This window comes from Hemitrygon akajei, chromosome 5 (assembly GCF_048418815.1).
Source record: "Hemitrygon akajei chromosome 5, sHemAka1.3, whole genome shotgun sequence".
Taxonomy (NCBI): domain Eukaryota; kingdom Metazoa; phylum Chordata; class Chondrichthyes; order Myliobatiformes; family Dasyatidae; genus Hemitrygon; species Hemitrygon akajei.
The window spans coordinates 171,966,772-171,979,028 of NC_133128.1; the positions used below are offsets into that span (position 1 = coordinate 171,966,772).

Here is a 12,257-nt window from a genome sequence, read left to right on the forward strand (position 1 = left end):
GGAAGTGAAACAGGTATTCCAGATACATGAAATAATGAAAATAAAACTGGGATTTTTTTATTGTGTGGTTTAAATTTCTATTATTAATATTAAAAATCTTTAGAAAAGTAAGAGAAACAAAACCAAAAAAAAACCCAGACTATTTTGGAACTATATTGTTACACATGTTAATACCTGATAAAATAATGAGTCAAAAAATTTATGACAATATAATACCTGCTGATGTAAGTAATTCAGCTCTGAAGTAATCAGAAATGAATACTCAACTATTTATCTGAAAATCTACAACCCATAGCAATCTGGACAATTATCATGGATAACAACAAAATCCAAAAGTAATGATGATTAATGTATTTTGACAATACAGTGCATTCTGGCTAATTGGGGCAGCCGCTTATTTTGGACAACTCTTAAAAAACAAAAAAACTGATTGAGAAAATAGCCAGATTCCCTTCGTTAAGGGTGTGCTGCTTAATTGAGAAAGGAGATTGTTGCTGAACAGTTTCTAACTAGCATTAGTCACATGCATGACCGTTAGAGAGTACAACATGCTTAGAGCAAACAGTTTTTAAGTACCAACGGTTGCAAGCATTTGTGTTCAAAAAGCAGCGATTTTTGTCACAGATAATTGGCGAGAAATAAGCAGTATGGGGATTAAGAACTACCTTGTCAACTGCAGTTTCAAGCCTGGAGATGCCAGAAACAGATGAAAATGAAACAATTTCATTACTTTAACAAGTTAAGCACTATGAAAAATTTGAAGGCATCGACAATCTTCTGAAATGCTACAAGAAGAATGAAAATTTGGAGGATGCAATTGTCAGCAACATAGTATGAAGCAATCCATTATCTGTACTAGGTGTCTGTGTTGATTTAGTTTTTGCATTTACAGTCAAAAGAATGCAGCAGCACACACTGAATGAATTGGTCCATCTATAAATATTAGGAATTAATACACAGCTTTATAGTGGTATTGGTAATGTTCTAATTTGTTCTGTATTTCATTTAAATATATAACTTGTTACTTAGTTTGTCTTTTTTTTATACCTTTTTAGCTCTTTCCATGAAACTTTGGCTAATTATGGCAGCTGCTTAATTGGTACAAAATGTATTGGTTCCTATATGTCCCAATTAATCAGAATCCACAGTACTTTTAAAAAACTGTATACACACCATCAAGTTTTCAAATTCCACATAGATTTTCTTGAATTTACTTGGAAGTTTCTGTAAAGATGGAATACATTTTAAAATTCAGCATTAAAAATCAATATATATATATATATATATATATATAAATATACATCACAGTCAATCGAACCTGATCAAATCTATATGGTGGATTTGTCCCAGTTTCTGAGATGCATTATGGCCTGTAGTAATGGATATGGTATTATTTCTTATTATAAATGAAATATATTCTTATTTTGCCAGTTTATACAGATTCCCAAGCCCCACCCCCAATACACTATCCTTTGATAATAGTAAACCTTCTATGTCATAGCAATGTCATGACTACAAGATTTTCGTCCTCATTATCATTCCCAAATTTAATTACTATAACTTCTGTGACTATGTCTTCAGCTGCAAAGTTCCTGAGCTCTGAAATTCTCAGGAATGGAGACAGACTAGCCCTGATCAACATTAGTAGGAATGCCGTTGAGGGGGTGAGCAGTTTCAAGTTCCTCAGTATACACGTTACCAAAAGATCTCACTTGGACTGTACACATTGGCTACATGGCAAAGAAAGCACAATAGCATCTCTTCCACCTCAGCTGACTGAAGATGTTCGGCATGAGCCCCCAAATCCTCAAGACCTTCTACAGGGGAACCACTGAGAGCATCCTGACTGGCTGTATCACTGCCTGTAAAAGAACCGCACCGACTTTGATCGCTGGGCACTGCAGAGTGTGGTACAGACAGCCCAGTGCATCTGTGGATGTGAACTTCCCTCCATTGAGGACATTTGCAGCCTGGAAGGTCGTCGGGGACACCAGAGACCCCAAACCGTAAACTGTTTCAGCTGCTTCCGTCTGGCAAACAATACCACAGCATAAAGCCAGGACCAACAGGCTATGGGACAGCTTTTTTACCACAAGCCTAGACTTATCAATTCACATGTCTGTACATTGCAACGGAGTCATAACGCAAACAGTTTTACTCCCTCACATTGTGGGACGAATGTAAGATATAAATAAAATCAATTCAATTCATATCCAAAAATCACACTGTCTCTCTAAACCTTTCTCTGCAACTCACTTCCACTGTTAGATACTTTTCACAAGTTCAGCATCAGAAGGTCACTGCAGTAGGTGAGCAACTTTGCTTTAAACTATACAAAATCCAAATCTACATAATGAAAAGGACTATCATTGTAATGAGCTAATTAAATACCCTGTGCACGCTCAAAATCTAAGATTTAAGTCATTTACAGAATAAACGATGGTGCAATGCCTTTAAGCTACAAAGAACAGGCCTATTATACATAACAGGTGGACAATTTCAACAGACAGTATGCATAACTTTTATTAGGAATATTTAACTCCTATTCTCTATCGTATTAATGCAACAAGAAGCATGGCACTTGATTAAATCTGTTGATAATAAATGAGGAGTGCCTCAGTTTTATCGTATCACCTATAAATCTGCTGTGGTTGCAGCATGAATAACAATATTGAAAAATACGATCCTTAAAATCAAGCCAATAGATAATGTCATCAGCTTCCATCTAACAGGAATTAAACTCAATTGATTGCTGAGTCTTTCAAACTTTACAGCAAAGAAAGTGAACACTGTGCCTAGTAGATGTCAACTGAAGATAATTGTGAACTGGCAGTTGTCATATGAGCTTCAAGAAATTACAAAACATGAACATGGGTGGCTATTGGGTTAAATATTCAGGGAGTGATAGACTCCACAATGAGTTCTCAGATTGTGAAAGGAAAGGGGAGAGATGGAGATTAGGATTTGGCCTGCTGAGCTGTCAATCACTCTCCACTGTAAATTGCTTGTCTGTCATTGAGTAGGTAATTAACACTTCAAATTACCATGCCAATCAGACAAGATTCCTGCTTGCAGATTTAAGGTGTTCTTAGTTGTACTGATTAATGTTATTCTTAAACTCCTGTTATCCTTGATTGGTTGTAGCAAAGGGGAGCCAGTTCTCATCCACTTTCCCTGAGGTATGTCCAGGGCGGTCCACCATTCCTGCATCAATGTTCCGGGAAATCCCTCTCCACACAATCAAAGTAATGATTCAGGTAAAATCAGAACAGAAAGTTAAACAAGAAATATAAAATATTTCCTGACAGTAGTGAAGATAGTAAAACTGGAATCATTTAAGAAATAATTAAATTCCAGAAGTTACAGGCAATCTTGGTCATTTTGTGTGAACCAAAATGTGTCTAAAAGCTTAATTCAGTCAGTTCATCATTGCATCACGTAAACATTATAATAATATCAATTGATGTATCTTATGCACTGTTTTTTGTGTACTTTATGTAGTCCTGTGTAGGTCTGTAGTCTAGCTTTCTCTGTGGTTTTTTTTACGTAGTTCAGTCTAGTTTTTGTACTGTGTCATATAACACCATGGTCCTGAAAAACGTTATCTCGTTTTTACTATGTACTGTACCAGCAGTTATGGTTGAAATGACAATAAAAGTGACTTGACTTGACTTGATTTTCTGACTTTCCCTTCTCAGAATCCAGAATGTGAATGATTTCACATTCCTTTCCAAAACTCGATACTGCATATTGAATAAAGTTTGAATTGGAACTAAATTGGTTTAATTATTCTTACATGTACTGAGGTACAGTGAGACACTTCATACAAATCAATTCATGCATTCTGTCCGGATGTACAACAATTTAATATGGCAACTGCTTTGCATGTGGCCACAAGAGATTGAACAGAGCTGTGTACACAGATGAACATATCACAGGAACTGAACTTCCCTCTATGGACTCTATGCTTCTTGCTGCCTCAGTAAAGCAGCCAGCATAATCATAGAGCTATCTTTCTTCTCCCCTCTCCCATCAGACAGAAGATACAAAAGCCTGAAAGCACATACCACCAGGGTCATGGGCAAAGTCAATTCCACTGTTATCAGATTCCTGATGGACCTCTTGCCTCACATTCTACCTCACTGTGACCCAGCACTTTATCATTTACCTGCACTCTGTTCTTTCAGTAGTTTTACACTTTATTCTGCGTTGTTACTGTTTTGTCTTGTTCCAGCTCAATGCGCTGTGAAATGAGTTGATCTGAACAAACAGTATATGACACAAGCTTTTCTCTGTATTGTGGTACAGGTGATAGTAATAGAGCAAAACTACTACCAATGACAGCAGAACAAACAACAGAGTGCAGTGCTGGTAGACTTTCAGGTGATTAGTCCCTAATGAGATTGATTGTGAGGTCAAGAGTTCATTTTACTCTACTAGGGAGCAATTCAATTGTCTTATAACAAAGGCTGTAATGCTGAGGCTTTATAAGGCACTGGTCAGACCACGCTTGGAGCAGTTTTGGGGCCTTTATCTAAAAAAGGTTGTGCTGGCATTGCATGAGAATAATCCTAGGAATGACAGAGTTAATGTATGAGGAGTATCTGATGGCTCTGGGCCTGTACTCACCGGAATTTAGAAGAATGAGGAGGGGGTTTCTCTTCAAAATCTATTGAATATTGAGAGGCCGAGATAGAGTGGATGTGGAGAGGATGTTTCCAATAATGGGAGAAGTCTAGGATCAGAGGGCACAGCCTTGATATAGAAGGATGTCCCTTTAGAACAGAGATGAAGAGAAACTTCTTCAGCCAGAGAACAGTGAATCTGTGGAATTCATTGCCACAGGTGATTGCATATGTCAAGTCATATGTTGTATTTAAATGAGAGGTTAATAGGTTCTTGATTAGTCAGGGTGTCAAAAGTTACAGGGAGAAGACAGAAGAATGGGGTTGAGAAGGATAATGAATCGGCTGTGATAGAATGGCAGAGCAAACTCTATGAATGGCCTAATTCTGCTCCTATGTATTATGCTGATAATGGTTCTTCAAAGTTTATGGTATATTTTATTATGTTAAATATAAGGCAATCATTTGTTTAGTAAACATGTACACACCACACAGCAAGGTACATAATATAATTCTTTGAATGGCAGACTTGGAGAAATGCAGCAGGGGAAGAGGCCATTTGGCCTATTATGCCCATACTGGTTCTTTGAAAGAGGAATCCAATTAACTCCAGCCCCTGCTCACATTCCACTGGCTTACATGCTTCCTATAAACATACACAAGGGCTCTTTGTGAAAATAAGTTGATGCTGCTTCCACCATTAAATTCCACAATGCATCACGGCTTAAAATATCCACATTTTCTTCAGCCAATTTTCTTAAAGCAGAAATATATAAAATCGCACTAATATTTCAGCTTAACTTCCTTACTTATTATACATTAAGTTACAGGCATGATCTGAGCAGGAAAACAGTCAATAAAAACAACCTACCTCCCAGGTCTGTGTGAGGCGGCTAACGGCTACATTACCCAATCCCATTATTAGAGCAAAAAATGAGTTCATATTTCTATATTCTTTGCAGCTGAAAAAGGATGAGAATGATGCATTGGGGTTAATACAATACACAACAATATTTGCTACTGTTTTGCACACAACTCACGATAACATCAAACAGTTCAAGTACAGATCTGATACCGTGTGCCGTGATACTGCTGCAAGTAAGTTTTGCGTGCAGATGATAATAAACTTGACTTTGATTTTACTACTATATTCCACAATTACTAGCATGCTTTTTACATTCAAAACCCAATATATTGCTTCAACACGCATCAGCACTGGTTAAAGGTATTTGGCCTGACTTTATTATTTACTTACGTAATTTCCTTTAAATGGTCTGATGATCGATTTAAAATATTAAAAGAAAAAATTTAAAAATTAAGTAATGCTTTTTGGCACACAACTTATGAGTTTTCCATTTTTCACCCCATCAGCCTGGGTGGAGACTGCTTCAACATTAATTTGTCTTTTCTAGTCAAAAGAGGTGACAGATTGTTTGCGTAGAGCAAACAGTACAAACTTATAGAAATGATGGTTCATTTAGGTTCTTACGGACAGTTTGGAATGCATCAGTACTCTTCCCGATCAGCACTGATATCTTATACAGAGCAGTGCTGTGTGGAAGCACAGAATAAAGGCTGAACCATTGTTATGGGTCAAAACCTTGTTAGGGGTCAGAGCTTGTGGAGAGAGGGATGTTTCACAATTCAATTTCATTATTTAAACTGGGAAATAACTTTAAATAATGAAAATGAGAGCAGTAGATTACACTGGACAACAAAAATTTTGCTTCCTGAATACTTTTGGGTGTATCTTAATGAATTTTGGGCTGCTGATCATGAAAGTTATCATGAAATTTCGCTATCACACACTACTTTTTTTTAAATCACCTATATTTGTTATTTCAATTCATAATTCAAGTCAGAATAACTGATGCCAACATTAAGGAATGCATTTTTGCTAGTTCACAAATCTATCAGATCATTAATGACAGGCAGCTTGAAGAACTTCTAGTGGGATCGGAGAAAATCGCATGGAAGGCATTCAAGGATGTTGTTGAAAATTTTCTCAGCAACTAAAGAGCGCCAAATTACTTGCAGCTAGTTGACAACATGCTTCAAGCATACAAAACCATGAAGTGCCACATGCCATTAAAAATTCCATTTCTGCATTCCTATTTAGACTTCTTCCTTGCAAATCTTGGTGCTGTCAGTGATGAGTACGGTGAAAGGTTTCACCAGGACATTGTGGTCATGGAGAAATGGTATCAGGACACCTCAAATCCATCAATACTAGCTGAATATTGTTAGACACTTTAGTGAGAAGCTTCAGACACAGTACAAAAGAAAATCATCAACTAAATATTTTTGCTTAGTTGAGCTATTGCAAAACATCAGATCAATTATGTAAATATATGCATTATATTTAATAGAAGTTAACTTCTTGTTTCTCCAAATTCCTATGTAGTCTGAAATTCTGTTTGTGTTCAGCTTCAAATAAATTGTAAACCAAACAATTATAAACCAAAACAATTCCTGAGGTAGCAACACTTTCAAAAAATTTTGTTGTCCAGTGTCATTAAATGAAGTTACTATTATATACCAAACTTACTGGGCTGCAATCTTGATAAATTTCTTCAACAGTTGAACCCGTTTGCTGAGCTGAGAACATAGGCAGATCTCTGTTGCAACCCAGAACTGAATCTCATTGAACCGTCGCAGAAACAGATCTAGATTGGCTGTTGTTTTCTTGAAATTATGCCTTCCAAATATGTGATAAATTAATTCCAGCTAGGGGAGAAAGATAATTAGTAGTTATGCAAGTGCACTTTATACTTTTAATCCGACGCCTACTTGCTGTATCAATGTGAAATGCAGAATCAGATCACTGTGTTATTAACTACGCATGGCAAATGAGTAACGTGTTCCATTAATTTTAAAATGTTGACACCCAAATCCTTCTGAAGACCAACAGCTCATTGAAACCGAATAAGCTCACAGCCTCCCCAAATTTACTCCATTTGCTACCTTCTTTCTTACCCATCCAGCAGTGGTTGTGACAGGACAATTACAAGGACAGGATCATTGGGGACCCGAGCCGTCCCAACCACAATCTATTCCAGCTGCAACCATCCGGGAAGCGGTAACACAGCATAAAATCCAGGACCAACAGGCTCCAGGACAGCTTCTTCCACCAGGCCATCAGACTGATGAATTCACGCTGACTTGAGTGTACTCTATATTACTTCGACTGTTCTATTTACGATAAATTACTATGATTGCACATTGCACATTTAGATGGAGAAATAACGTAAAGATTTTTACTCCTTATGTATGTGAAGGATGTAAGAAATAAAGTCAATTCAATTCATGTTGCACCCTCAGCTGATATTCCCACCAGCTTTTATCAAGACACATTGAACTTGACCCACCAAGACAAACTGTAATATAGCTTGGGAGTAGTTCAGGCACAAGCAGAAATCCTTTTGCCAACCCATGAATAACAGATTGTTAAATTTAAATTTATTCCTTTTGTTGTCTTTGTCCTTTAAACCAATCCTCTATTCATGCTTACTTATTATCCCAAGCCACTGAGCACTTAACTTTTCTAGTAGGCTCTAACCATAACAAGTGCCTTTTGAAAATCTTAAGATACTGTCATCACAGGTTTCTATTGGATGTTATCTGAACACTTCCAGTATCTTCTGTTTATGTTGCTTTTTTGCAAATTACTTCCTTTTCACATACTGACAGAACTTGCATGGTAGTGTAGTGGTTAGCACAACGCTTTAAGTACCAGTGACTAGGGTTCAATTCCTAGTGCTGCCTGTAAGGAGTTTGTACGAACACCCATGGTGTTCACCTACACCTACACGCATAGGTTTCCTCTGAGTTCCCCGGTTTCCTACCGCAGTCCAAAGATAGGTTCATGGGCCATTGTAAATTGTCCCGTGATTAGGCTCAGATTAAATCATGGGAGTGCAGGCCGGTGCAGCTCACAGGGCACTGTATCTCAACAAATGAACAGACACACTGCATTTGCTAGTTCACTCCTATTCTGTTTTCAGCCAGCAATTTTTGAATAGAAAATGGTAAAATTTTGGAAGTACTACAAAACCAAAAATCATACTCTTATTTATCACAGTAATGATATTACTAGTTATAAGGAAGCACCTATCAGGCTGGATAAAGCAGTGTGTGGGAGGCATGTGTAAGCAGCTGCTAATTTTAGGTTATTTATGTGACACAAGTTTGATCACACATTCAGGCACAAGAATACTTCTTTCATTATCTATGAGACTATGATCTGTCACCGCAATGACATCTTAAATAATCTATCAGTCTACCTGCACAAAAGATTTCAGAGAAACACTGAGTCTACAATCCACCAGCTTGGCAAGGATGACTACAGACCAAATTTAATACTAAACATTATTTGCAATTTCTACAAAATAATTAAAGCAACTTTTCAATGATTATTCAGCAATTATATTTTATCAGCTGCCCATGTATTTCGGATAAATCTGAATCTGAATTTCATCTTAAGAGAAACCAAGTCAATCAACTTAATTGGTAAGTCTAAGGCAACTTCAAATGTCCGCAATGTGAAATATCCTTTTGATGCTGGGGCACGAATGCAAGGGTACATGGTACATATTTGATGCAGTTTGTTCCTGAAATGGATGAAATCGATCCAGTTTTTCTGGAAAAGAGGTCTTGTGGACTGGCCCACGAAGGGAAATTGATGGCTCCTTGCCCAGGCTTGGGCCTTCTCATTCAAATCATCATTTATTTTCAGCAGTACATATGAAGAGGCTTCATGGAGAACTGAAGGACTTTACAAATCCATTAAGTGCAAGAGATTTATTCCAGGTTAGCAACTTAACCTAATTATTTTTTTACATTTGAGGAGGGAATATAAATGATTTAAAATTCACTGAAAATAGTCTCTCTCTGCTGCTGCTTCTCTTGTGTTTAATGAGTATATTCAGTAGTTCATAATCTAAACTACAAGCTGATTGACAGCAGAATCCAGCACACCATGCACAAGACCAGAACTGGCAAAGATTATTAATAGAGTTTTTGTTTCACATTTAAACATGGTGCAAAAATATGTTTTACACATAAAATTAAAGGGGGTTATAATATGAAAATTATGAACATTATCAACATTGAGGAATCTTTTTCACTGAATTGCAATTCCTGTCTGACAACATATGCACTTCCATGAGACATACTTCATTTTAATATGAATGAACCTCTAAAAATAGAAATTAAGGCATTCACTGCTCCTGGCAATGTACCAAGGATCTGTGCTTTAAACATACATTCATTTTGATGTGAAACACTGTTCCTTTGCACTGTATGACAACATTTTAATCTTTCTTTTAAGAAGGTCATCGATTTTGTGGTATCACCAGCTTTCCTAGGCCAATGTCAGTTTAATGACATTTAAGTGGAGTGGATGAAATTTCAGGCTGCAAGTTCAGGAAGTGCAGAGATATTATCTTGCATCTAGGCTCTCATAACTATAAGGTTAATAACGATAAAGGTTATGCAGTGGTGAAATAAAAACGGCAGGAATAAAATGACCGAGTCCATGCTGCAGAAACACTTAAATGTGACCATTCATGTAAAAGTGTAAACTCACTTGAACTAACTTGCTTGCAAGTTGCAGTGTGTCTTGAGAACCTCTTTACAGCCAGAAAAAACTGGAAACAAAACTAAAGGCTGAAATCAGAATCAGGTTTATGATCACTGACATAAATAAGACTACATGAGTGAATCTGCAGATGCTGGAAATAAATGCTGGCAGAACTCAGCAGGCCAGACAGCATCTATGGGAGGAGGTAGTGACGACGTTTCGGGCCGAAACCCTTCATCAGGAGTGAAGTAACATGGGATGGTCGAGGGGGGATAAGAAGTGGGGGGAGGGATGAAGTAGAGAGCTGGGAAGTGATAGGCTGGAGGGAAATGGGCTAGGGGGAAGGTGGAGAATTATGGGAAATAAAAGAGAAAGAAAGGTAGGGCTGGGGGGAGATTATAACATGGGACCTTATCTCCCGCCTAGGTAGCCTCCTACCTGCCGGCATGAACAGGTCGATGGAGCAATACCTTATCTCCCGCCTAGGTAGCCTCCTACCTGCCGGCATGAACATTCAACTCACAGACCTCCGTTGATACCCCTGCCCCCCCTTACCCCATCCCTATCTATAATTTTAGTCTGGTTCTCTTTCTCTCTCTTTTTCCCCCTTACTCTAATCTCCCAATGGGGGATTAGGTCCTGTTGGTGAAACTGCATAATTAGCATTTGGAGTCACAAGATTTAATGCTTTGACATGAGCAAAAAAGTGACAACAATGGGACAGTTTGTAAAACCCCCTAAAGGCTGGATATAAATCCCATTGTAGACAGAGGCCTGAGCACACAATTTAGGCATAATCTCCATTGGTGCATTACTGATTGCAGAGATATTGTTATCAGTTGAAGCCCCATTTGTGCTCTTAGGTGAAGATAACAGGGTTCAAAGGCACTATTTCAAAGAAAATGGACCCTTTATCTCCACCTTAGTGTTCTTCTGGTGCCCTGACTATAATAAATTACTCAATGCACTCTTATCAGCCACTTACTTCCACCTTGCTGAGCACAGAATGGCAGTTGCTTCAATGTTATAACAACAATAAAGCTTCCAAAGAAATCTATTGGCTGTAAAGGTTCGAAAAGTATTTGGGTGTGAAAGGTGATATACCAGTTTCTGCTCTCTTTCTAAAAGCAAAAACATAATGTTTTATCTGACTTGGCTTAGGTACAGTAAGTGTCGTCTTCACACCCTCACCCTGGAGCCCACGTAGAGGGTATGTTAGTGATTTACTATAGAACATAAAACAAGATGTCTCCACTCAGCATGATAACAAATTAAGCTAATCGTATCTACATGCACATTGTCTATGCCTTTCCAATCCCTGCCTGTTTATGTGCCTATTAGTAGCAACGCTAAAGTCAAGTAACAGGTTCTCCTAAGGTTGGCTGCAGGGGCCGATCTGGGATCCACATGTTCTGGTGCTGTGTGGCCACGAGCAAGTGGTGCCTGCGGTTTCTTGGTGTTCAGTCTCTCAGTCTGCAGCTGCCTCTTGTCTTCTGTAGCACAGCAGAGCTAGCTCTCATGTAGCACAGATTTCCCCCAGGTGCAATGCCTTCCCACTGTTTAGATGTATTTTATTAAGTACTTCTTAAACATTGCAATCAGATCAGCTCCATCACTGCACATTCCAGTCACCTATGCCTCCGTGTAGAAAAAACTTGCCTCGTAAATCTCCTTTTAAAATTTACCCTCTCGCCTTAAACTATGCCCTTAGTATTCGGTATTTTCATGCTGGGGAAAAGTTCAGTTCAATTGCACCTCGTTGTGCAATTAGATCCTTGATGTCCTTACTTGCAGACCCCAGTCAATTTGGATTCCTCCCCAATCTCTATCAGCACCGGTGCACCAAAAGGCTGTGTGCTTAGCCCCCTGATCTACGTGCTTTACACTTATAACTGAGAAGCTAAGCTGAGCTCCAATTCCATTTTTAGGTTTGCTGACGACACTACTGCCATTGGCCACGTCAAAGGTGGTGATGAATTAGCATATAGGAGGGAGATTGAAAATCTGGTTAAGTGGTGCCATAACAACAACCTCTCACTCATTGTCAACAA

General features: G+C 38.2%; 1 protein-coding gene across 7 annotated transcripts in view; it reads right to left on the bottom strand.

Moving 5' to 3' along the window:
* The window catches only part of rapgef4a (Rap guanine nucleotide exchange factor 4a), a 271,696-nt gene that overhangs the window by 17,462 nt on the left and 241,977 nt on the right, over positions 1–12,257 (bottom strand). For all 7 annotated transcript variants that reach the window (XM_073047209.1, XM_073047211.1, XM_073047210.1 and 4 more), the window contains 3 exons: positions 7,174–7,352; positions 5,497–5,587; positions 1,174–1,224 (listed from right to left, as the gene is read on the bottom strand). In XM_073047209.1, the coding sequence (XP_072903310.1) occupies positions 1,174–1,224; positions 5,497–5,587; positions 7,174–7,352 (321 nt within the window). The remainder of the gene's footprint in view (positions 1–1,173; positions 1,225–5,496; positions 5,588–7,173; positions 7,353–12,257) is intronic.